Below are 26,830 nucleotides of genomic sequence, written 5' to 3'. Positions count from 1 at the left end.
CCATGAAGATGCCAGGCAAGTGACAGAAGCTTAGATAGTACCGGCGACGGAGGGAATGAGTGACCCGGGCACACAGCTCTACCAACCTCTTCTTCCTCCCCTCTCCTCCGGCCCAGGACGCCCAGGCCACGTGTGCCCATCTGTCAGGGGGAGGCGGGCATCTGTACTCTCTGTTCTGCCTTGAAATCCCAGTGAGTTTCTTGCCCGGCCCCGAGAACATGCCCCTGTGGCAGGTTCCTTAACTTGCGTTCTACCCAGGGTTCCCTCCCTGAAACAGGCGTCAAATATTCCCACTCGCTCCTGCTGAGCCAGGTCAGCGATTCAAAGTCCTTGCCCAAGACAACATCCACTGTCCCGCCCCCCACCCCAACACACACACACAGATCCGCTCTGCTTCGGCCTCCTGCACCCGGTGATGCTGGGGGTTCACATGTCCACAGGGCATTCCCCGCTAAGAGAATGGAAACCTCCTCGGGTTTATTTTTAAACACACGCGCTGGGTCTGCATTCTGATGGTGTGCTGAGACCGCGTTCAGGAGGGAGCCTGGAGGCATGCCCGACTGTCCAGGCAGATGCGGGACAGGTCAGTTCACAGAGGATGCGGCCAGCCTAGCGAAGGGCCAAAGGCCAGCGCAGCCCAGGCAGAGAGGAAGGTTGCCCAGGGGCTTACAGAGCGCAAGGGGGCGAGCTGGATCGGGTGGAGGGCAGCGGGCTCTCACCTGAAGGGCAGCAGGAGCTCAGGGCACAGGCTCTGACCCTCAGCCCAGCCTCTGACCCTCTGACCCTCGGCCCCACCCTGACCCTCACCCCACCCTGACCCTCGGCCCCACCCTGACCCTCACCCCACCTTAGTGCTGGGGGAGGTTTCAGTCTAGTTCAGACAGCCCGCCACCCACTCTCCAGTGCTGCTACTTCGGTGGCATCGGTTTTGCCTGCCGTTGCTGTGTCAGTTTATCCGTAGTTTTCTAAGATTCCACACATCTGAACGGCACTCAAACTCCATAGTTCAAGAGACTTGTTTATAACAGCATTTCAGCTACACGGAATTAGCTGACCACATGCTAAGTTTTAAGAGAAAATGGGAGGGAAAAAAGGAGAGAAAACAGATTGTAAATTCCAATATCCAACGTTACAATAATTAGTTCAGTGAAACAAAATTTAAACAAAAACCACAACTGCAGGTCCCCGGAATTTTGAGAAAATACCCCTGCCTGCCTGCATTAACTAGGCCCTGAGACGGGGTGGAACCCTAGAGGGTGGAAGCTACTCATGTTCTTCTTAGGGCGGCCATTTGACACCTTCTTGTAGTTTCCTGTGTTTAATGTTGTAGCCATTAGCCACAGATGGCATTTAAGTTTAAATTAATTAAAATCAAGTAAAAATTTAAAATCGGTTTATCATTCGCAACAGACACATTTCAAGACTCAATGGCAGCAACCTGTGGTTACATTGCAGGCGGAGAATATTTCCACCTTCCCAGGAAGTTCACCGAAATTACGGTGGTCATCGGGTATCTCTGAGTCAGCAAAAAGACGAAGATTGCATAGCCCAACCGCTGCCTGAGTAATAGACTAGTTCAGCTATTAATGCCCAAAGGGTTTGTTTTTAAAATATGCTTTAAGAAGATACTTTTCAATCTTCATTGATGGGAGATGTTATTATTTTAAACTAGAGGCCTGGTGTACGAATTCGTGCACCAGTGGGGTCCCTCGGCCTGGCCTGCAGGATCAGGCCGAAGCTGGCTCTCTGACATCCCCCCTGAGGGGTCCAGGATTGTGAGAGGGCGCAGGCCAGGCTGAGGGACCACACTGGTGCATGATCGGGGCCGGGGAGGGACCGCGGGAGGGCTCCAGGGTGTGCCTGACCCGTCTCACTCAGTCCCGATCGGCCGGACCCCAGCAACAAGCTAACCTATGGGTTAGAGCATCTGCCCTCTGGTGGTCAGTGCATGTCATAGTGAGCGGTTGAGTGGCCTTAGCATATCATTAGCATATTACACTTTGATTGGTTGAATGGCTGACCAAACAACCAGATACTTGGCATATTAGCATTTATTATATAGCATATGTTTTTACTGATTTCAGAGAGAGAGGAAGGGAGAGAAATAGAGAGATAGAGACATTGATGAGAGAGAAACATTGATCGGCTGCCTCCTGCATGCCCCCTACTGGGGATCAAGCCCACAAAGCTGGCATGTGCCCTGACAGGGAATAAAACTGTGACCTCCTGGTAGATGCTCAACCACTGAGGCACACCAGTTGGGGTGGGGGGTGATATTATTTGTTAAGTGATTTCTTAAGCTTGAGAGTTAAACTGATGAATTCCCATGTACATGCGATGCTTATGTATATTTTCTTGGTTTAAAGAGATTTTGTTTTTTACAAATTCATTCTAGCAAATGACTACAACTTTAGAGATTTGGTGAAACCACACTTCTTAACTGATATATTTGACAATGTCTGGTGCTTATAAGAATTGTATGGATTTCTGAGTGTTTGTTGAACTTTAAAAATCCCTATTTCTATTCCTATCCTCTGCAACGTTAAACACATCACTTGTGTGGATTTTAACACAGTGTGCAAAAGTGTTTCTAAGACACCCATTCGCTTTTGAGTCTGTCACAGGGACTTCTAACTAAATTGGCCTGTACCTTCTGACCCTTGGGTTTAATTAGAGACACACAGGATGTTTTCTCCAAGGTTTGCAATTTATGCTCATTAATTGCATCTTAGAAAGACAAGGTATTAATTAAATTTACAATGAAATATTAGGACAAAAACAGGTATCATTTTTCTGTAAAGATGTACCCAGAGTATATATGTACATCTGTATTTTATATGTCTGTTTAAATAACTTAATTATAAATTGTTTGTCTGAGATATTGACACACATGGCTATTTTAAAGAGAAATCCTGACACTTGTATTTGTGAGTAAATATAAGATATTTGCAGTACCCATTCATTCCCCCAAAGAAGTGAACTAGTTTAAACATTAACATTTGTACTAATTCCACAGAACGTCCCTGTAGGAGCTGTTCTAACATTCCAATGTCAACATTTTCAAAAGAATACATTTCCCCCAGGGAGGTAAAAAGATCTTGATCTGTATATTTTAGTTGAGGATCTGAATGGTACAGGAGAAGTCAATGGAGAAGGAGAATGGGGAGCTACTTTGATTCAAAAGCACTAATTGCTTTAGATTTCTTAGTTTAAAAGCACGCATTCATTCCATTTTCTTTTGATTTTCCTGCATGGGAGATAACGATCCAGTGCTGGTTAAATACAGCGATCCTTTTTTTAACGATGACATATTGATTACCCTAGTAGAACTGGGTCTTTTATTGAATGCTTACAGACTCGCCTTTGCTGAATCAATCAATGAAATGCTAATCAATAAGCCGGAAATGTTTGGGCAGTCATAATTCTATTTTTCTAATTGGGACCGATATACAATGTGTAAGTACAGCTTTAAAAAACAACAATACAATCATCATCAGGGTACCGACCAGCCAGCTGAAAAATCTTCTTAGAAGGCCCTTTCTCAGATGGCTGGGCTTCCATCACCAAATGCCGCCGACGGGGGAGCTCAACCAACAGGAGTTTATTCCCGCCAGGTCTGGAAGCTAGAAGTCTAAGGTCGAGGTCTGGTTTCCTGTGAGGTGTCTCTCCTGCACCTTTCTTCCAGAGCGGAGTCTGCGCGGGGTCCCCCAGGGGTTTTCCTGGGCAGGTCTGCAAATAAGGCTCCGGCCGTTGTCCGATGCTCGGAGCACCAGGGGCCCTGTGCTCTCTCTGAGGCCTCCCCCGGGCCCCTCGGCCAGCACATCCTACAAACACGTTTCCAAAGTGACTGATGGGCTAGCGCCTTCTCTGAACGATCCCTGTTGGCTGCCCTCCTTTAATCTGTGTAACTGGGAGCTCCCCCAAACTCGAATTTAAATCTTTCACCCATCACGGGTGCAAACTATCCCCAGTCAACTCCCGTGGCCTTCCGTGGATGCTACGTGGTTTTCTCTCTGATGGATGCAGTGATACACAGCATCACCACCTTGGGGTTTCTATGTCCTTGAAGAACAGCCCATCTTCAATGACTTGGGAAACTCTGAACCTGACCATGAAGTTGAAATAAGATGGCAGTGAGTCCATAAAGGGAACTTACATTTAAAAAAAAAAGCGGGGTCGATAGCCAAGTTCACGCCCATCACCGCTCTAGGTTGCCCTTTCAAAGACAACGGTCAGCTCAGAGCCAAAGCCATTCATCTCGGTCGTCGGTACGGGACACGCACAGGGATCTGATTTTTCAAGCAGGACGTTAAAATATTGCGTTCGGGGGACTCTGAACTAACCCGCTCCCTCTCCGGCACTAAATAAATGCCGCAGCCCGCAGCCCTGGCGTTCATGGGGCACGAGGGAGTCATTTATTGCTATGAATATTTAGAGGCAATCTTGATTACCACTTTAATATTAGTGGGCTAGTTTCACAGCCGGGAAGGTACGCGCGCCCAGGACCCGGGAGAGGACAGAATTGATTTAACCGCAGAATAACACAGGGAGACTGCAGGCCCTCCAGAGCCATAATGGGGTGTCCCTGGCTAGGGGCCTTTAAGTTATCACACAATGACAACGATGTTTATTCATGAGTTATTGATAACTGGTTCTGATGGAACCTGACATTGGCAAACGCCTCGTGAACGGCACATGTGAACCTGAGGTGAGAGCTGCCTGTGAAACATCTATCATGTCGTTTTTAAGGTTTGCGTGTTTAAATGTTGGGCTACTTTCCTTCGGTGCTGACTCCCGTTACCGTATTTCTGGGGCTTGATGCACATGCGGTTTTCAGCCCCCTTCTCCCTTCCCGCCACCTTTCACACGGTGACGCTCTCGGCTCAGGTCCTTTACGCCGTGGCTGCGACGGGATCCCGGGTGCATCAACGTGCCGCAGGCACTCAGGAGTTCATGTAAGATTACGGTCGCGACAGTCACACATCCTAAAGCTGTATTTACTCATGGAAATGCTGCCCGTCACCCCCCCGCCCCCCCCCCCCCCGGGAGCCTGCATGCCATAGGGCTCCCCTTCCCCATGCTGCCTCCCTCTAACGAGCAGGGCTGATCCTGGGGCAGACCTGGTCCCCTGTCCCCTCCCGGGCCTTTGGGGCGACGCATCACTTAACAGAAATTTTTATTGGTTTCAGAGAGGGAGAGGGAGAGAGAGAGAAACATCAGCGATGAGAGAGGATCATTGATCGGCTGCCTCCCGCACGCCCCCTACTGGGGATCGAGTACGCAACCCGGGCCTGGGCCCTGACCAGGAATCAAACCGTGACCTCCTGGTTCCTAGGTCGATGCTCAACCCCTGAGCCACGCCGGCCGGTGGGGATAGGAGGTTCTGGAAGACCCCTGTAGATACGGCACCAAATAGGGGAAATACGCGAAAGGCACTGCTTCCTAAGCGTGGCCTCCTCAGAAGCTCAGGGGCTCTGTACATCAGCAAAGGGCACGGCATTGCGTTTGGGGACGACCCAGCTGTAAACAGCCCGCAGGGCGTCCACTGGCTGGAAACCTCGTTTCCAATTCAACGTCCATTTATCTAACTAATCTGATGTCTGGAAATGACCATTTTCCCCATGTACCGTTTTTTTCTCTGCCGTTTATTTCAAAACTGTCGGACGTGAACTAGCAGCTGAAGCCATGGGTGTGGGTGGTGCAGGCGGTCTCCTAGGAGACGGTCGTTCCCACGCTGCCCGGGGCCGTTCGGAGCGCCGCTGTGATCTGTGAGATGGACCTGGGCAGCGTGTGATGGGCCCTAGGGAAGTGGTCTCGCTGTGATCACAGAGGAGCTGCCGACTCGGAGAGTCTGCTGGACTCATCAGAGCCCAGGCCAACGCGTTTTGCTTTTGCAGACAGTCTCACGGTGACTTGCTAGCACTTCCCAAAACCCACTCGATGGCTCCACGGAAACTCGTGCAAGAGACGCGGAGGTCTCTGAGGAATCGCAGGTCAACTTCAGACCAAACTGGGGTAGGACTGTGGGCAGCTCTGCCCGGGGCCGGCCTGTCACGCTGCTTCTTGGGGTGCGTGGACCTCCACCTGCCTGCTCCCAACCCCCCTGCCAGCGACGGGCTCTCCTGCTCCCAGGACCAGGTTCAGGGCCTCGGAGCTCAGAGTCACGCCCTTGGACCTGGCTGCATCTGTCTGAACGACAACTTCCCAACTCGGAGGGAGCAGCGCTTTCCACGGAGCAATGACAAGCGCGTCTCCATGAAGCTGATGGTGAGACACCCGTCTAGACGCTGAAATGCCGCGTTAGCGTTGCTGCTGGTCACACAAGGCCCCAGCTTGACTCCTTGGAGAACTTATTAACCAAGAACCTCCCATCTCTATTAACAGGAAACACCAAAAAACCAACCTGCGTGGAGAATACGATTTTAAACAGAAAAACAAAAATCAGCGTGAGAACCCTGCGGTCAAAGGCCACATGGGTGGAGCAGTGCTGCTCAGCCACGAGCTTGGCTGGGACATTCCACGAGCCCCCACTACCATGTCGCGATGGGAAGACCGACTTCCGAGGGGGCCCGGCGGTTCCCGTCCACAGGCCTTTGCAGTTTTGTCTGCTGAGTAGAACCAAGTCTTCAAAACAAGCGGCGATGCCAACGGGCAGGTGGAAACCGGTCCCGAGCAACCCGGGGGCACCCAGGACATGTTTACTTCTCATGACTCGGTGAGGGGTGCCACTGGCCGCCGGTCCCAGCAAAGACCTGTCCAGCCGGGAGGTTAGCCGTCGCGTGGCTGAGAGCCGGCCTTTCCACTTTCCTTCAGGAATCGCTGCATGCAACCAGCCGGGCTATAACTCACTAAGTCAGTGGTTCTCAACCTTCTGGCCCTTTAAATACAGTTCCTCATGTTGTGACCCAACCATAAAATTAATTTCGTTGCTACTTCATCACTGTCATGTTGCTACTGTGATGAATCGTCATGTAAATATCGGATATGCAGGATGGTCTTAGGCGACCCCTGTGAAAGGGTCGTTCGACCACCAAAGGGGTCGCGACCCACAAGTTGAGAACCGCTGCGCTAAGTACTAACAACCACTGGCTTACCGATCGCACTCTCTCTTGACATTTCATGTGCATGCGCAAACAGATGTGTTATGTATCTTTAAGGCCACCTTCGCGTGGAGGAAAACTCGCCAAGCGAGAATCACACTCGACACAAGGGTGACGGCGGTGCCACTCGGCCCCAGGGACCGTGGCATGGTGGGAGCGGATGGATGAGTGTTTGCCTGGGAGCGTTGCCGGAAGAGCTAGGTCTGCAGTTCCCACTTAGAGGAACCGGGGCGGCCGGTGGGAGGGAAGGCCTTCGTGGTCCTGAGCCAGAGGGGAACCTGGCTCCAGGCGGAAGGAGCGTGGGTGGGGCGGGCGGTAGAGCAGGGACGGTGGACTTGTGGGCGGGGGTGGGTTTATGTGGGATCCAGGCTCGCAGGGTGTGGCCAGTTGGCAGGAAGATTTGAGGAGCGTCATCAGACATGTGCGTTAGATCCGGAGCGAGGGCCAGGCAGAGTCCACGGAGGAACCCCGAGCAGACACACGCACGGGGTCCCCGCTCCGCTCATCCGCGTGGGGGACATCGCCCCTCGCAAACACGCCGGGGAAACCCGGGGAGCTTCCTGGTTCCCAGGCGTGGCTTGACCCTCGGCCTCCTTAATCCTAGCTTAGAGTCTGTGGCCCGGCCTTCATCACTTACTCATGTTCAACCTTAAGCAACATGTATGGGGAGCCTGTACCATGACCCTGAGACAGCTTGGGCCACTTAAGAACAATTTCAAGGCCAAATCGTGTGCAAACATCCTGGCCTCATCTGAACCCCTGGCCTCCCCCCGAGGAGCAGCAGGCCGCGGGGTGTCCTCCAGAGAGAGGGTTCTCAGGGCCGTCCAGTGTGATGCTTAAATCAAATCATTGTTTGGCTCCATGCTCTTATTGTTCCTCACACCACCGCCCCCGCCCTTATCACTCCAAGCGGCTCATTCCGCTCCTCACGTTTGTCCGTGCGCCAAGCCCTGCAAGTCCGGCCTCCGGCCTCCGGCCCATCCCTCTCCCCACGGGCTCAGCGTGACCCTCACGAGCCGGCAGTCCCGGTCGCAGATGTGCCTCTGGACCCGGGCTCCTTCTGCGTGCAATCTCGGGGATTTGGACTGAAAACCGAAAGTCAGCATTTTCCAGAGAGTAATTGCTCTTTTACGATAGCTGGAGGATGATAAATGTGTTTTAGCAAGAACAGAGATCCTGGTGACGGGAAAGAACGCGCCCGGGTGGGAGGAACTCACCCCTCGCATGAGGACACTCGGGACGAGGAGGACGGGCCGGGGCGAGGGGTCCTCCGAGTTTGACACGGTCGCTGTCTTTTAAAACAAAAGTACAGCTGGCTCCCGGGTAAAGCTAGCGTGTGCTCAGCTGTTTGTTTTTGATGATCCTCAACAGAAGATGTTTTCCATTGATTTTTAGAGAGTGGAAGGGAGGTAGGAAGGGAGCGGGGAGAGAGAGAGAGGGAAGAATGGATAGAGACAGAGAGAAATATCCATGTGAGAGATCCACATTGATCGGCTGTCTCCCAAACTCGCCCCGACATTGGCTGGGGATCAAAGCTGCACCCCTGGTACCTGCCCTTGACCGGGAATCAAACCTGAGACCCTTGGGTGCAGGGGCCGACGGGGGACCACTTAGCCGCACCGACCAGGCTGCACTCAGTTGTTTTTCAAACGGAAACCACCAGTGCAGACGCCCCCCTGTTACGCTAAATGATGCCACCAGTGAACGGAGCTTTCAGAGAGAAGCGAAGGACTGTTCCCAATGGGCTGCCCGTGCCAGGACCACGGGACGCATCTTTCCAGTTAGAAAGGCCTGCGCTGCGGGGACTTCTAGGTCTGAACTTACAGTGAGACACTCAGCAGGTCCGACTTCTGCTCACTGAGCACAATGGTTGTGACGCCAGAAGGGACCTACGCACGAGAGGAGCAACGAAAGGGGTCCCATGCCCTGAAACAGGCTGCACATTAAGAACAAAAGAAGAAGAGAGCCCAGCCCGTGTGGCTCAGTGGTTGAGCATCGACCTATGAACCAGGAGGTCACGGCTCGATGCCCAGTCAGGGCACATGCCTGGGCTGTGGGCTCGGTCCCAGCAGGGGGTGTGCAGGAGGCAGCCGATCCATGATTCTCTCATCATTAATGCTTGTATCCCTTTCTCCCTCTCCCTTCCTCTCTCTGAAATTAAAAAAAAAATAAGTTAATTAAAAAACGAAGAAGATAAGCCAAGGAGGAACCAAGTGGAAGCTGGGAGCTGGGCGGCCCGGGGCCGGGGCAGAGTCAGGGAGTGGAGAGGGGGCTGGTCGGGTGACGTCTGATATTGGTCGTGCTGCACATCTTTCCTGGGTGACACTGGGTTTCTTCCCGTGCGATGCGGGCGCTGCTGTCTCAGGACGCGTGCTGGTGGGAAGAACCCCATCGGTCGGGGTGCTGTCCTCCGCTGGCGTCCCCAGCTGCCCATGCTAACCTGTGTCACCGACACCACAGCTGTTCTCCCTGCTGCGGTCCCTGGGCTGCGGACACGGTGTCCATCCCGCTTCCCGAGCTAAGCTGCCGTCCTCCTCAGCCCGGTCTCTTGTGAGGAGCGGGGACAGTATGACGGCGGAGGAAACGGTTACAAGGAGGAACGGACAGCCTATCCGAGGTCCCGGCCATTTCTCCAGGCGGGTCCTTCACTGACGTCCGACCGAGGGAAGGCTGCCCCCAGCACGTCCCCCAGCACCTCCCTCAGGAAGGTCCTGCCCTGGCCCTCGCTCTCGGGAAGGTTTTGAGACGAGGTGTTACACTTTGAGCAAAACCACGGGATCTGGTGACAGGAAATTATTTCTGACGACAGGGGAACAGTGATGTGCTTGACCTCTCCGCCACCTGGCTTGGGCTCCTCCGCCCACCCCTGTGCGGTGCCCCGCCCTGCCCCTCCCGTCTGCGAGACCGCCACTGCCTGCACCCTCGCAGGGCTGGTTCATCGAAGGGGGAAGACCCGAGGCCGAAGGAATTTAAAAATCTCCCCACACGGTGTAATGACTCGACAGCCGACAATGAGTGAGTGAAAGAAGTGCAGTGTCACTCCTCCACCTCAGGCCGGCTTCCTCCAGGGGCTAAGGGCCAGTGCCGCACCTAAGACATCCATTATGAGCATGAACTACCATCCCCCTCCTGCCTTCATGCGGGGCTGGTTCTTGGGAGAATTGAGAAAGCACACAATCATTTTCTGAGTCTGTGGTTTGGGAGGAACTGACAAAGACTAAGCCTCACACAAACATCATCAATCAGCTAATCAACCAATCCGTGAAGACAAAGAGAAAACATGTAGAAAAATGGAACGCTTAAAAAACCCCACATTACCCCAAACCGAAATGGGAAAAGTGCGCATAAAAAAACAGATGGAAAAGTAGAAAATCAAAAGCAACCACTTCAATAAAGCTAACCCAATCAATAATTACACTAAACATTAATGGTCTAAACCAGCCGTGGGCAAACTACGGCCCGCGGGCCGGATCCGGCCCATTTGAAATGAATAAAACTATTGAAAAAAAAGACCGTACCCTTTAATGTAATGATGTTTACTTTGAATTTATATTAGTTCACACAAACACTCCATCCATGCTTTTGTTCCGGCCTCCGGTCCAGTTTAAGAACCCATTGTGGCCCTCGAGTCAAAAAGTTTGCCCACCCCTGGTCTAAACACTCCAAATTAACGGCAGAGACGGTCAGACTCTGTGAAAAAAAAACAGGACTTAACCATGTGCTGTCAGCAAGAAACACACTGTATAAAAAGCAGGTAAGTTAAAAGTTAGGGGACGAAAAATGATAGACTATGGGAAGTGAAATACTACTCTATAAACTGGACTTCAAAAAAATCTGCTCATCAAAAGACATTGCTAAGAATATATACCTTCGACAGCCCAAGCCTTTTCTTTACCATTCTAAACATCCGCGTAGAAACCCTGCCTTCGTGATTCATTTACTTGGCATTTTCAACAGAGGGTATAAAAGCAAACGTCGACCCGGTCACTCGAGTTCTCAGGAAGCAGGGTCCTGACTCCTTTGTTCAAATCCCCTTTTTCTTTTTAAGGAAAAGCCCTCAAACGGTATCCCAGAAGTTTAACAGCAGTCACTGTCGGATAGAAGCCATGTCACCCCGAAGTCAGCAACTGCCAAGAACAGCTGTGCGTGCAGGAGTCCTGTTAACACGGCAGCCGTGCGATGCGTGTGTCAGCTGTCGCGCGCGGCGGCTCTGGGGTGACGGGAGAGATGCCGTTACACAGCCGAGAAGACACCTGGCACTTGGCCTCCCACTGTCCTCCCCTACAGCCCAGAACCCCGGGGCCTGCGGGAGTCACCACTGTCCCCCTCAGTCGTGTGATGATCAGTCCCTGGCTCAGCCCTTGACCATGTCCTCCTCCTGGTGCCAAGATGGACACGGGGCCCGGGCGTGGCCAGTCACTTCTCCCTCTCCTCTGACCACTGACCACTGACCACTCCCAATGCTGACAGACGGCTGGGTGAGTGCTCAGACACTCGGTAGGGGCACCGGTCACTGTGGAGAAAGCGACCTTGAGCAGCTGGGCCGCCGGGCAGCTCTGGTGCCACAGGAAGGCGGGCTCTGCGCCCGGAGCTGAGGGAGCGAAGGCCAGGGCTGCGGACACGGGTGAGTCACGCGGCCTGTCATGTCTGAAGGCAGGAGATGCCCCAGGACTTGGCAGTTTGGTGACTTTAAAAGGATCCCTGTTAAACACGTGCAGGCTCTCGCTAGGGTTCTGTCGCTCGTAACCTAGAGGCAGTGCCCCCCTGCCCCCCGGGCATGGTCTGGCGCAGCTCCAGGAGCTGGTGCCTCTGTTAGGGGTCCGCCTCTTCTGGTGAAACCCCAGGCGGCGGGAGCCTGTCTCATGCGTCGCCCTAGCAGGGCGCCGGGTGCGGAGGAGACAGTCAATGGAGTTAGCAGATTCAGGAAAAGAGGGAGAATTTCGTCTAGTTCCACGTGGGACTCAAATTCAAATTCTGCCTGGCACACACCTCCCTCCGAGCCATCCTATCTGCTGCTGGTCCAACGTCCCAGGCCCCGGGCAGCCTGCCTCCCGCCCGGTTTGCTGAACGGATTTGGGAGGAACTGGGGGAGGAAGGGGACCTGGGGGGGGACAGTCACTCCGCGGGGCCGTTCTGCCAAAGCCTCACTTTATGAAAAGCAGCCGATGCGGAGCGGCTCCTGGGCAGAGCGGATCGACCGCGAGGAGCGCGAGGGAAGACCCGCGGCGGGGGCGCCCGCTGGGGGACCGCAGGCTGAGAGGAGGAGGAAGTGGGGGTGGGGGGGGGCTCCGCATTCTGCCAACGGGGCAGGATCTTCCCCTCCCCCCCCACCTCTCCAGCAGCCGGCCCTGCCCTCTCCCACCCCAGAAGGACCAGCCCTGGAGCCTCTGCATCCACGTGGCCGGCCGAGTGTAGGCCGTGTCTCTCCTCAACGCCCGCACGGAAGGAGGAGCCGCGTGCAGCTGGGTGGTCCTGACCACACGCGGGGTGGGGGGTGGGGGGGAGACACTGTGAGGTCAGTGGAGCCTGGGTGGTCAGGGAAGGCTTCAGGGAGGAGGCGGGCCTATGGTGGGGCCTTCGGGGGGAGGAACGTATAAACAGGCAGAAACCTCTCCTGAGGTTCGAACTCTGAATTCTTTGTAATTAATCCCAACAACCGAGCCAAACATGAGACCGGGATCCAGGCTGGCCTCCTTAACACGCCCTCTGTTTATTGTTCTAGCCTTTTCCCTGGTTCCGTAGCAAGAGCCTCTCTTGTCTTTTTAGCGACGACAGTCCCCTGGGCCAGGTGGGATCGGCACAGCTTATTGTCCAAAAACGGGGGGTGAGCTGCGCCCCTCACCGCAGGCCACGCGCACCCGCCCTCCCCTCCCCGGAGAACCTTCCCTGAGCCCCCCCCCCGCCCCCCAGTCACAGCTGTTTTCTGGATGATGCTCTCACGGGCGGTGAGGTCTTGGGCTGCGAGCTCTGCCTTTGTGCCCCAGCCCCTGGCACAGACAGGTGCTCAGTAAACCCGGAAGGAAGGGAGAGAGGGAGGGGAGGGAGCAAGGAAACACCTCTCATGGGATTGGAGCGGATCTGGGCCGTGAGCACCCGGCACGGGGCTGGGCACAGAGCAAAGCCACTCCCTTCTGCTGCCTCCACCTGAGCCTGGGCCCCAGCACCCTCTGCCTCCTCCGATTTGGAGCCGGCTCTGGGGTGGGCTCCACACCCGCAGGCCTGGGTCTGCTGCCCATTAGGATGCGAGGTCATGACACCAGCAGGCAGGCGGGCACTTGGCTTCATAAGGAGCTGGTGTGTTTGGGGGAAAGGCCTCCATTCTCAGAAATCCCAACCCTGAGCAGGGGATTTCACACGGAACACTTTTCGCAAACAAAGCCTTACCCGAGGCCGTTACATCAAGCAGATGGGAACCAAGCTGCTTGGGGCCAGAGTCCCCTTGCCCCTGTAGCTCTGGCTCTGGGGGAAGGGGGGCTGGGGGCCTCCGGAGAGGGTGCCCAGTAGGTGGCCATGACCCTCTGCTTGGAGCAAGAAAAGGCCCCGAGAGGAGTCGGGAGGAGTCGGGAGAGTCCAGGGAGCAAGGCGGGGAGGAGAGGGAAGGGGCCGGGCTGGGGCCCCAGGAGCAGGTGGCCCTGCTGCTCAGACAGACAGCTGAGGGGAGGCTGGGCCCTGGGCGCACTCTGGGGGGGGGGGGGGAGGTGGGCCCCCTGCATCTTCCCCTGCGATTGTAGGAGGCCTCCAGCCCTCTGCTTCTCTGTCTCACTTCTTCTCCCGCCCGTCCCAGCCATGGGGTTGGGTCAGATCACTGTCCCCACAGGTGGGAGTGGGGGGGGGGGGCAGAAATGTGTCCCTGAAAGTCCTGGCCCCCAGTTCAGTGCACATGATCTTATTTGGAAAAAGTCTTGGCGGGCCGAAGTTAACGATCTTGAGGAGAAACCCTCGGATGTAGGGTGAGACTTAAATCCAAGAAGAGGACCTCAAAGAGGAGGGAGCCATGGGGGAGAGGCCACGGGACCACGGAGGCAGAGGCTGGAGGGAGGGGCCGCAGCCACGGAGCAGGAGCTGAGGCTGGGGGGGCGGGGGACGGATGTGGGAGGATGCGTTCCTGTTGCATTAAGTCCCCGGCTTGTGACAACAGCTGTGGAAACCAGGACATACTCCACGGACACCAAGGCCCCCTCCCAGGCCACGAGCCTGCAAGCGAGTGACAGAAACTGGTCTCCCGACTCCGCGTCCAGCCGGGGCGGTGTGGGAAGTCGAGGGCGGGAGTCACCGCGGCCTAACGGACCCGCTCACCCTGGCTGGGCGGCCCCTGCCTCAGACCCGGGCTTCCTGGGCGCTCAGACCTGTCACCTCAGGGGGAAGCGATCCCCTGCAAGTGCCGTCTGCGGTCGTGGTCGGAGCAGAGAGGAAGTGGGAAATGCGGCAGCCCAGGCGCCCGTGACCCCGCCCAGCCCCGCGGGGGAGGGGGGCTCTTTGCATCTAAACCCACAACTTGGCTTTTTTTTAAAAAAAAAATAAATATATATTTTAGCAAAACTAGCAGCAGAGGGGGACCTGCACAGCCCCCTCCCGACGTCCCGAGGGGTCTGAGCTCAGCTCCGCCGGCCTAGGCTGGGCCAGGGGCATCTGCTGGGACTACATTTCCCTCTTCGGGCCTCACCCGACTCCTGGCGGCCACGCTAGGCTCCTGGGGGCTGGGCTCCCGCCTTCCGGACCAGGGTGAGCGCTTTGGGGCGAGGCTCGGCTTCTCGGGAACAGACTGGGCACTGGGCTGGGCTCCCAGGCCACATGAAGAGAATGAGGAGAGAGAGCAGCGAGAGAGCCGAGGAAATGGAGAGAATGAGGCCGGTGAAAGCAGCTGATCGTACTAAATGCTGATTAGATTGGGCGATTGGATGTTGATTAGATTAAGAAGGAACAGGCTGGCTTCTGGTTTTAGGGCCAGCCTCCTGCCCTGTGGGGCTAGCCTCGGCTCTTTGGGGTTGGCTCGGATTTTGGGGGCTCCGCTCTCCTGGCCTTGGGTCAGCTCTGAGGAGAGCTGAGCCCCTCTCTCTGCTCCTATGAGGACGACAACCTCAAGGCTCTGCAGACCCCGGCTCTGCCCCTGGGACTGGGCTTGGCTCTTAGGGACGAGGTTTGCCCCTGAGGGTCCTGGCTGACCCCCACCCGGCGAGGTTGGGTTCTCCGGGCCCAGGGCCGTCCTTGGGGACTTGCGTTACCTCCTCGGGCCCCGACTCCACTCCCTGGAGCTCCTCTGTGGGGCTGGACTGCGCCCTTCGGCTCAGCTGCCCCGGATCTCGGGAAGCAGCCGGAGGGGAGGGCTCCACAGGCCGCCTCGGTGTGTGTAGAAGCTGGGACTTGCTGCCTAACGCTTCTTCCCCCGGGATGCAGGAATACAAGCGGGGTTTCCTACGGCTGCTGCCCAGTGGACGGCCAGGTAGCCGGCTGTCGTGGCCGCAGGACTTCCTCCTTCTCGGAGGAGCCGCCGCGGAGGTGCGTGAGCCGGAGGCCCGCGCTGTGTGCGCTGTAATTCCTGGCGTCCGACGGGGACAGGGTGGGCAGCTGGGCCTGGCGAGGCTTCGCTGAGAAGTGCACATGCTTCGTCTCTGAGGGCATTTACTTAACTGAAGACGCCCATCGCCACGGCTTCTGTGCCTTTATTTTACAGGAAGATCTTTAAAGCGACTCCAACTCAGGTCTCCAGCGGCCCACGCGGCCCGCAGGGCCTCCTCGCCACGCCTGCCAGGGCCAAGGGCTCCTTCCATGCTCCTCCCCCTCCCAACCGACCAAAACGCGCCTGCTGAGCGGGGTGCTTCCTGCCAAGGCCCCTTCGCCCCTTCAAACCCGCCCGGGCACCGCAGGGCAGACGCTGAGCCTTTGTCCTGGGAGCTCGGGACGCCAGCAGCTTTCTCCGTGCCCGTTCCAGGGGTTTCCCTTGGCAGCTGCGTCCCCAGGAAGGTTCCGGAGGGACCAACGGGCCTCAGTACCTGCCGATGCGGCAGCAGGCCGGCAAGGCGGGCTCTGGACTCCCCCGTGCCGTCCTGCAGGGGAACCTTAAAAGCTCCCTGCTCCCTTGACCTATGAACCAGGAGGTCACGGTTCCATTCCCGGTCAGGGCACATGCCCAGGTGGTGGGCTCGATCCCCAGTCGGGGGGGTGTGCAGGAAGTAGCCGATCAATGATTCTCTCTCACCACGGATGTTTCTATCTCTCTCCATCTCCCTTCCACTAGGAAATCAATAAAAATATATTTTTTAAATAAAGAAGCTCCCTGCTCCCCTTGCTTACCCAGGAGGCAAGGAGTCTCCGGAACCAGAATTCCCGCTCCCCCCGACCGGCCCAACATGGAAACTGCAGGACAGCCCGCCAGCGTCTGCTCTCGGCGCCCCAGATGAGCAAAGACACTCACGGCCCGGGGGTCGGGTCCATTCCCACGTATTCCACTTAAGACGCTCAGATGAGCAGTACCCTTTGGCAACGCAAACACATTCCTGCTAGCTGAGCAGGCAGGACCGGAGGTTATATGCTCCAGTGGCCTTGTTCCGAGCTATAAAAGGAGGGTCTAGATTTCAAAGGCGCTGAGACAGAACTGCCCCTGGTGGGCCCTCGCTCCTCCTCCTGTTCCTCCTTCGAGGAGCTGACATTTCCTGGAGTCCTGCCTGAGCCGACTTCAAAGCGTCCCGAAGTCAAGCCGTTTTTCAAAAGGGCAGACTCTCCCCGGCACCTCGCACAAGGCCTGGGACGTCATGGATTTTCAATAACTATTTGTTGACTAAGTGAATATACAGAAAGAACTCAGTAGGGAAGCAGGGTCCCTCGGTAAATTCCATAAAAGTCGAATCACAATGCTGTACACCTGAAACGAATATTGTATGTCAACTGTAATTGAAATATTAAAAAAAATAAATTTAGTCCCGCTGGCGTGGCTCTGTGGTTGAGCATCGACCCGTGCACCCAGAGGTCGCTGGTTCAATTCCCAGTCAGGGCACGTGCCCAGGTTGCGGCCTCGATCCCCAGTAGGGGTGGGGGTAGGGCGTGGGTGTGCATGAGGTAGTCGATAGATGTTTCTATCTCATCATTGATGTTTCTCTCTCTGTCCCTCTCCTTTCCTCTCTCTATAAAAAAATCAATAAGACCATATTTTTTTAAAAAAATGATAAAAATAAATTTAAAAAACGAAGAAAAACAGGATAGTCTTTCATCAGTAAGTATTTTTTTCCTTCAAAAGTTACACCTCGAAACTCTTGGGTAGACTCCCAGGGAATGGTACCCGGTGCCCAGGCAGGGCCGCCCCCTCTGAAGCAGAGCTGGTTCTGAACCGCCAGCTCTAGGGGACGGGGGACCCCGGCTTGTGCATGGCTGAGCATGGCGCCCTGAAGAGACACGTCTCTACCGGATGAGATCACTGAGAAACTGCCACGGATCTAAAACACTGTTTTCAAGTAGGACACCGTGTTTCCCCGACGGCAGGCAGATGCATTCAGCGAGGTATGGAGCGCACTCCATTTCAATACCTTGGAAGTTAAACCACTGGGCGTGTGGTTGCTTCTATAATTAGGCGGCAATCTGCATCTGGGTCATGGGGGCCGGAAGCTGGGAAACATGGACGAGATGTCACCTACCTACACAAACAGAGCCCCGGGGACCCCTCAGGCGTGGGGACAGTGTGCGCGTGCCACCCCGCCACCTCAGCGGTGCCCGTCAGACGGCTGCCGGGTCAGACGTGCCATCTGAGGCCCAGAAACCGAGCGGAGCGAACGGCTCCCGTGGGAAGCTTAGCGGACACGACGCCAGCCTGGCCTCAGCGCTCTGTGGGCCCGTGACCAGGCCTTCCGATGACGCGTGTGGAGAATGCGTCGGTCAAGCTGAGCAGAACGCGCTTATGGAAACGGTGGCGCCGGCCGCGTGGATGGTTTGGGGCCACGTTTAGAAACGGGTCGCATGAACTTCACGTCATTAGCAGAAAGGCCGCCTTGAGCATGGGTCCACTGAGGGACAACGAAAAGCCAGAGTTCGGCCAAATGCTGGGGAGCTGGGAATTCATTTTTAAAAATAACACGTTAGGGATGGGAACGTGATGATTGGGTTTGAGTTCAGGAACTGAGTTGGTTTCCTGAAAAGAGGCGGTTTTCTTTGAGCAGGGGTATAGGTATAGCCAGAAGAGCCAATTCCTGCTGTATTTTCTCCAGTACGATGTTTAGAATGAAACGGGTGGTGTCTCCCAGGCATTGCCCAGCATTTGAGGTTTGTTTTTACAATCCACGACAGCACGCACGTTACTTCCTTCCTGTCAGCTCAGCGACCTGGCAGCGGCACCACCACACTTGCCGTGAGCACACCGGTGCCCAGATCGTGGCATCTAACACCATCTTCCGTGACCGGAGGAGTGGCTGAGTTTAGGGCTGGGACGGGCAATAAGCAAGATGAAACTGGTGCATCTTGTATAATTTTTAAGAAAATATTTTCATTGATTTTTAGAGAGAGAGGAAGGGAGAGGGAGAGAAACATCACTGTGAGAGCAGAACATCCATCAGCTGCCTCCTGCACGCCCCCGGCAGGGCAGGGATCTAGCCCACCACCGGGGCATGTATCCTGACGGATAATCGAGCCCACAACCTTTCGGTGTACAGAACAGCACCCAACCAACCGAGTCACACCAGCCGGGGCTCGTATAATTTTTCTTAAAGGCCCAATTCCAGGTTGATGCCAGAGGTTTGGGGGTGGAGGTGGGGGTGTTGCAGAAACTGCAGGGAGACCTGGCTCCACAGGGGCCTTTCTTTTTAATGAGGTGGCTGCCTTGCTAGGAGATCACAAGTGATAAACGAGCTGGCGGCGGTGAGCATGGTGGAAACGTGGTCCCCATGCCTTCCCTGACCGAGTGTCCGCTCCCAAGGGGGGCACAGTGGCACCAGGTACAGCTCCTCGGCTTGCTCCTCCCGTGCTCAAGGCCTGGGAGGGACCGCTGTGGCTGGGGTCAGCACAGGCCTTGCAGGAAGGGGCGTCAGGAGCGAGCAGGACGCAGGCCCGCAGCAGCACTGAGCAGGCGGTGAGGGGCGGGCACTCGGCAGGCAGCAGCTGCCGACGGGGAGCGGAGGCCGAGGGTCAGAGCGGAGCCCCCATCCGAGTCCCGCCGGCCCTGCCTGCGGAGCACCCGGGCATCACGCTGAGGACCTGGCTCCCAAGTCAGGTGTGGTGAGACGGTGCCCTGACCCCACCCCGCCCCAGGTAGGGACGCCAGACTCCAGGTACATTTGGATTTAAGATAAACAACAAAGAAATTTTTGGTATAAGTATGTCCCCAACATAATGCATGGGACTTACTTATATCCCTGAGGCCCGAAATGCGTTCACGGGGAGGGTCCCTAGGCCTGGCCGGCAATCAGGGCCAATCGGGGCCTTCCTTCTCCCAGCTGCCGTCTGCCGGCTGCCGGCCGGGGCCTGCCTTCAATCTGTGCCGCCCCCTGGTGGTCAGTGCACGTCATAGTGAGTGGTCGAACTCCCAGGGGGACAATTTGCATATTAGCCTTTTATTATATAGGATATTTTTAAAAGCCTGCTCATCTGAAGTCCAAGTGCAAAGGAACATTCTATCCTTCCTTTGCTGACTCTGGCAACCCTACACGGGGGGAGCCCCGCGGCAGCGTCCACCACCCAGGAGACGTCAGGGTGCTGCGTATTTTTGTGTCACTACAGTACCTGTAAACATTTAGATGCTTTATGCAATAGTTTACTTCTCCTTGTCTGCATCCATCCACTCAGTCCTAGTTTTGCTGACTCATGGCATGACAAAGTGGCCCTTAACGTCTTGAAGGTTTTCTCCAGCAAACATCAGTGTCGCCGCGATTGGCTTGTGCTCCGTGGATTCCACAGGCAGCAGTGTCCACGGCACGGGGATGCTCCGAAAGCGCGGCGCGGCACTTAGATCCTCGGACCAAACCCCTGGCCCTTCCCTGCTCCCTTTCAACCGAGAGCCCCTCTGGACCGAGCCCGTGAACGGCGGGAATCGTGCTGCTGCTGCTGACACAGAGGTGGCCCCCGGCAGCCTTGCAGGAAGGATTTTCACAATCTCAGCTACTTTTACAAAGAAAAACAACCTGTTTTCTATTATGAAAAATAACCTAAAAATAGTTCCCCGCAGCACGAGGACAAAACCATCTGCGGGGTCCCCCTCCGAAGAGCTCATGTTTCTGTAGATTTTCTCGATCTCCAACTGTGCCCACAAGTTCTGAAATCTTAGGAAGTCAGGTCAACGTGGCAGGTAAGACGCATCAAACTATTTAATCCCATTATTCATGCTGCAACTACTTTACACTCTTCCTTCACATCACAGAAGACGCAAATCACACATGTCACAGTAAACTGTGAAACTGCATTCAACCGCACCCTAAGCTCCACTAAAAAGCTGCATTAAACTGTTTCTACCGTTCATTGATCGATAGAAGCAAAACTTCGATGATCTAGACGTGACTATAGGGAAAGACCGGCGCTCGGGAGAGAAAAACGCGGATGGCGTGTCTGGAAGTGGGCTCCCTGGTGTGCGTGTGAGAGAACAACTCTCAGCCGGTGCAGGCACTGCCGCGCCCTCGGCACCGCCCAACCTCGGTTTGCACGTCCTCTTCGTAAGCACGGAGATCCCACTCGCTGGGGACAGAGTGAGCGTTAAAGCAAAGAGAGAACTTGAACAAGGTCTGGGTGTGTCCGCGGGAAAGAGGAGAGAGAGGCAGCGTGAGCACTGACCTTGCCGTGGGCGCTGCGCCTCGGGTTCCAGAAGTCTCCGTCCAGGAGCGAGGCGCTGACCACCTCATAGGCTCCTGCCCCGTCCTCCGTCCCGGCCGGCGCGGCAGGTGCGACGGTGCGTCCCACGGTCAGCCCTGCAGCAAAGAGAAAGCGCCTGTCTTCAGCCGGTCAGGGGTCAGGGGTCAGGGGGAGCGTGTCTGGGAGGTGAATGGGGGTAAGGAAACCACCATCGACTAAGCTCGCAGTGAGTGTTCAGCTGGTGAAGTCCCTGCCGCTCCAACCACAAAACTCTGCAACTGAAAACAAAACTCCCCTTTTTCCTTCAAGACTCGGGCACGTGCAGGGTGAGTATCGGAGAGAAAGTATGTCATTCCGACCCCCCCCCTTACCCCGCCGCCCCCGCCAGGGACACCCACTGCACCGGGACCTGTGAGCGATGGATTCGCACTCTGCCCAGTCTCCAGGCTTCGGCTGTGTGAGGACTGAATCCATCTCCCGGAGCCGGGAGCCGGCTCAGCACCTTGCCAAGCCCTCGCTGGCCTGGCACAGGCTCATTGTATGTGCTTCGGGGAGGGAATCTATAGACAGAACTAATTTGCCAGCTCAGACCGACGAGCCGGGGCTGTGAAAAAAATTAAGTCATTCAGCAAACGGCTACGTGATGTGATCTTGTTCCCCAGGTCCTGTCTGTCCAAGCAGCTGCTGCACCGACCCCGGCTGGTGCCGCCCGACTGCCACAGACGGTCCTGGGGGAACGGCTACACCTCTCCCCCGGAGAGTGTCCCGTCCCCCCCCAGTGCCCCCCCCGCCCGCCTCCCGCCCCGCTTCCCAGGGATTTCTCGGTCTGCTCCCGGTGAGGCCTGCGGGTCCTGGGACAGGACGGCCTCCGGGAGGACGGGCGGAGCGCACGGTATTCCCATTGCCGCCACGGCCGGAGGCAGGCTTCGCAGACCTGAGTCATCAGGCGCGGTTTTAAGTTACGGAGAAGTCCCGTTTATTGGGCACAAATGGTATTGAAATTTTAATCCTAGACATTTTACGGCCCCCCGAGCACTCCTATATCCACACCGTTTTATCATCCTCGACGTGGAAGTCTGCGGTTACATTTCGGTTACAAAAGGCTCGCTCCTCGCTGGGGCTGGGGGACTCGCCGTCTGACACGGCCTCTTCTGGAAACTTCTCAAGCTGGCCGCAAAGCGTTTGAAACTCCAGGTGTTGAGAACCAAAGGGGATTGGGATGAACCCAACGCTGGGAACGTGGCCGGCGGCAGAGGGGTGCGCGGGGGGCCGGAGGGGAGGGAGGGGTGCGCGGGGCCCCTCAGCCACGTGGGGAGGAGGGGGGAAGAGAGGGCCATGAGCACAGGCGAGTGGGGGGCAGTATGGGGATGGGGCTGGAGGAGCTGGGTCTCCGGGGCTGGACCTGCACACACCCCGACAGGATGCGGGGCCGCTGTGCCGGGGGAGGGGCTCCAGGTGGGGGCATCGGCGGCCCCGGCAGAGGGCCGGCTGGGAAGGAGGGAAGGGCCAGCTGCATGGAGGACCACATGTCCGCCTCCGGGCTGCGGGGGAGCCGCCCCGCGTGGACTCTTGGATCAAGGGGCTTTGCCCAGCGGCTGCACTTGTTGCCCTCCGCGAGCCCAGGTAGGGCAGCGTCCTTGCTACAAGCAGGGGCTCTGGGGGAAGACACCCCCCTCAGGACCAGCGCCCCCAGGAGCCGAACCGCGGTGCGTCCTGGTCCAGGAGGTAGGCTGCCTCCCTGTCCGTGCGTGCTTTCACCCTCTCACTCACCCTTCAACACCCATTCTTCCCTGCGGCCTGCGAGGGGCGCCCTCGACCCCATGTCTTGCACGCAGAAAGCCCATCTTTCTCCTCCAGGCACGCTGCCTCGTGCCCCCGGGACCCGCCCCCTCTGCCTACGGTGCCGGGGCCCTCCTCCTGAAGGCTCTGCCCTGTCCGTCCCTGTGCCCTCCTCACCCACGTCTTGCACCCCGGAAGCTGGGCCGCCTTCGAGGGCCCCTGCCTGACCCTCAGGCCGAAGCCGCAGGAACCACGATGAAGAACATGCTCGGCCTCCGGCCCCCTTTCCCCTGTCCTGACCCTTTCACCTACATGTTCCAGCATTTCCACCCAAAACGAGGCCTTCGCGCTGGAGTTTTCTCTTCCAAGAGGCGTTATTTCCAAATCCCCCCAGGAGAACAGGCCGCCAGCGCTGCAGGAGGTTGCACAACCTTCTTAAGAAACGAGTGGCTGCCGTGGCTGAGCGGGATTTATTGCCCACAACCAGGAGGAGGGGGCCATTGCTCGGCTTCTCAGCTGGCTGCACCCCCCTGCTCCCCCCCCCACACACACACACACAGTGTCTGCGATCAGAAGGCTCTTCCCAGGAGCGCTTCCTATGTGTTTACACTCGGGCATTTCTCTCAGATGATGCAAACGAAGAGCGTATTTGTGGGGCATGGACAGGCAGAACGCGATCTGCACGGCGGTATGACAGCAGAAGGTATCTGATGGACTGGTCTTGTTGACAAACCATAAAAGCAGGTCTTCAATGATGTGAGCATTCAAGCCGTAGACACACAGGGAGAAATATGACCTTATAAAACAGATAGTTTGCATACATTTTTATCTCTCACAATATTTGGGCATTGACGAAGCTCAGCTGCCGAAATAGAACGTGGAAATCGCCAAGCCTGGGGAGGGCCCTCTGGCCTTCCTGGCCACGGGGCCCCCTGACCCTGTTGGCTGTTTTGCTGGAATGAAATGGCCAGTTGCCTTCGGTCTCACAGAGGAAAGGAGCACGTCAGATGCTTCAGTTTCCAACAACGATCCTCTCTAACAACCAACCGCCTGCTTCCCCTGGAGCCTGTGCCTGCACGCAGCTCCTCATCTGAGCTCGTGGACTCTGCACCGATTACAGCTGGTCAGACGGGAGTGCCAGGCCCGTTCCTGGGGCAGGAGTCTTTGCAGCAGCGACTTTTCTGGTCTTGAAAAAACCAGCAATGAAGACACTGCCCCAGAGGGACTCCAGACCCCCGGGGTGAGTCGCCGGGCGTGGCTGCCATCCTTCCGGCCCCGGTCCTGCTCTGGCCAAGCCCCCTTTGCCCTTCTCACTGAGGGAGGCCTGGGCCCACCCAATGCCCACCTAGGGGCTCTGAGATGGTGAACAAGGGATTTCTTGCAGCCACAAGACCTGGCTCTGGTCCTGACTTTGGAAAGAAAAGAAACCACATCCCATAGGACAATTGCAATTTTGAAAAAGGTGTTTTATGTGTCATTTCAAAATGCAAAGAAAGCCAGCATCGCATAGATGTCTCCAGTGGATTCACACCCCACGCACAAGTGTCCTCGACCACACACACAACTCTGCCTGCCCCCAGCGCCTCCATCCGGGGCGCCCCGTTGACGACGTTGACGTGAACGATCATACCCCTGCCCGTCAGTGAAGCCATCGCGAGTCCCATTTTACAGATGGTGAGACGGAGCTATAGTCATGAGGACCATCCCCCACGCTGCTCACGGATAAATGGCAGAAATGAGAGCGAAACCCAAGCCCTTTCCATCTCAAACGCACCAGTTCGCCTTGTCTTCGTCGCGGGACTTCGTGGGCAGGGGTTTTGGAGGCGGGTCAAGATTTTTCCAAGTTTACTTTGTAAGAAATGACAGAAGGGGAGGGACCTCATGGTTAAGGTCTTCACCGCAGGAGCGGCTTTTATTATATTTATTTATTTAAAAATATTTTTTATTGACTTCAGAGAGGGAGAGAGAGGGAGAGAAACATCAATGAGAGAGAATCATTGGCAGGCTGCCTCCAGCACGCCCCACACTGGGGATGGAGCCCTCAGCCCGGAATTGAATCCATGACCTCTTGGTTCATAGGTCGATGCTCAACCACTGAGCCACATCGGCCAGGCCCAGGAGCGACTTTTAGAAGTGAACAGCGAAAGGACGAGGATGGGAACTAGTTTATTCCATTCCCTACTGTACACTGACTGACCAAGTGAGAAACAATGAAAGAGCCGTCATCTGCGTCTCAGGCAAGACCCGGTCCCATGCCAGGCTCCCCAACGTGCTCACTGCGCCACTGGCCATCACTGGTCACCACTGGCCACGCTGACCACCTTCTGCTGAAATGGACATGCAGCTGGGAGGCCCCGGCTTTAGGATCTGGCTTTCCTCCACTCCTCTGACCCAGTCTTGCCATGCTCCGCCCACACTCCTCTCCCTGGCCTCCTTCCCTCTCGGGGGACCCGAACACCCCCAAGTCTTCACTCTTGGCCACCTTCCCTCTCCACTCTCACTGCCCCCCAGAGAGCTCGTTAATGTTTAAGCAGATGTTGCCCAAATCAATATTATTCCATGTGGCCAGGTCCCTCCAGCACAGTCTGTGCTACACTATCCACTGGATGCTTCATTTCAGTGTCCTGGTACCGCCATCACCTCCGATTCACCACGTTTAACCATCAAAGGTTCCTGGCCCTGGCCAGGAAACAAAACATTTCCCTTCCCACATGTCCGCCAATGCCACCACCGCTCCCCCGCTCCCCACTCCCTGAGGCACGTGGCCAGGCACGTCTTAGACGCAGTCCTTTGTGACCCTCGGAGCCAACGCCTCCAGTCGGGGTTCTGTGCTTGGTTTTAGCTCTCAGCTCCTACTTCTTAACTAAACCCTTCTAGAGCCCTCCTCACCCGCAGGTCCGCCCTCTCCCAACCTGAAGGGAGAGACGTCCGATGGGAGCTCAACGGGGGGGGGGGGGGGGGGGGGGGGCTTCCCAGCCAGAGAACAAGAAGGGAAAGGGCCTGGGGCAGGAGAGAGCCGGCAGGTTCTAAGGACAGAAAGGCAGTCCGTGTGGCTAACATACTGGGAAAGGGAGCCAAGGGCTGGAGGGAGGGTGGGCGGAAGTGCAGGAGGCGGCAAGGCCTGGACTGTGGCGGGTCCCCTGAGGCACAGGGTGGGTTTTCTCGGAGCGCAGCATGAGCCTGACTCGTGTCGGAACCTTCCCGCCTGAGAACGGAGCGCAGGGAGGCTGGAGGAGAGTGGGCGCGAGAGAACTCTTCGAGGGGTGAAGGGCGGCGCTGAGCAGAGGTTACAGTCAGCGAGCACTTACAGGCTACAGTGGGGACACTGTGAACGGCGGCTAGCCATCGGGCCCCACGCTCCCCTGTAAGTTTAACTTGTTTAAACCTCAAACAACCCTGTGATGTTTATCCCCACTGAACCAGGGAGGAAACTGAGGCGCAGAGCAGCGAAGCCACTGGCCACAGGTAGGAGGCCACCCACACAGCCAAGCACCAGGGTCTCCGCTGCAGCCACACACGAAACACCCAGTCCCTCTGGCCAAGAGACACCGGGCATGAAACTCAGACCCCGTCCTGAGTCCCCCACGTTCCAGAACCTCATTGCAGGATCATTCCATCTCGTTCCTCCTGCTGTGACCACACCGACCCCCCTGCTGACCACTCCCTGCCCAGCTGGGCCTTGTCTCACACTCTTTGCATGAGAAGATTCTGCTCTCAACCCTTTGCACACCCGCTCCCCACCCCCACCCCCCATTTCCCTCTTCACGTCTCAGCTGGAGGATCAGCCCAAGAGGCTGCCTCGCCCAGCACCCTTCCTCCCACCCAAGGCTCTCTCCTGCTCATCCTCCCGTTTTGCTCCTTTCCTGGCATTTCTCAGGAGCTCAGCTTTGTTCATTGACTCATCCTTTTGTCTGCCGCCACCACCCGCCCCCAGTCTGCGGGTCACTGCCGGTCAACTTCGCGGCTGGGCCCCTGTGCACACGCGTATTGAATGAGTCATTCCCACACAGATGAACGGGTCCACAGCCTTGTGATCATGATGGGGGGCGGGGGCAGGGCGTAGTCCCGTCTCGGAGGGTCTGACAGGTGAGCGATTTCTAGCTCCCCCAGCAATGGATGGTCCCTGGCAGGTCACAGCCCAGACCCGAGCCCACTGAGTAGCCAGAGCTCCAAATCACGCCTCTTTAGTGAGA

At 56.4% G+C, this 26,830-nt stretch overlaps 1 protein-coding gene across 2 annotated transcripts in view; it reads right to left on the bottom strand.

Annotated features, from left to right (window-relative positions):
* The window catches only part of ADAM12 (ADAM metallopeptidase domain 12), a 154,555-nt gene that overhangs the window by 108,197 nt on the left and 19,528 nt on the right, over positions 1 to 26,830 (bottom strand). For both annotated transcript variants that reach the window (XM_059661733.1, XM_059661732.1), the window contains exon 2: positions 20,841 to 20,974. In XM_059661733.1, coding sequence (XP_059517716.1) covers positions 20,841 to 20,974 — 134 coding nt within the window. The remainder of the gene's footprint in view (positions 1 to 20,840; positions 20,975 to 26,830) is intronic.

Source organism: Myotis daubentonii, chromosome 13 (assembly GCF_963259705.1).
Source record: "Myotis daubentonii chromosome 13, mMyoDau2.1, whole genome shotgun sequence".
In the NCBI taxonomy this organism is placed as follows: domain Eukaryota; kingdom Metazoa; phylum Chordata; class Mammalia; order Chiroptera; family Vespertilionidae; genus Myotis; species Myotis daubentonii.
Note: the sequence above shows the minus strand (reverse complement) of the source record. Positions and strands in the feature narration are given on the sequence as shown.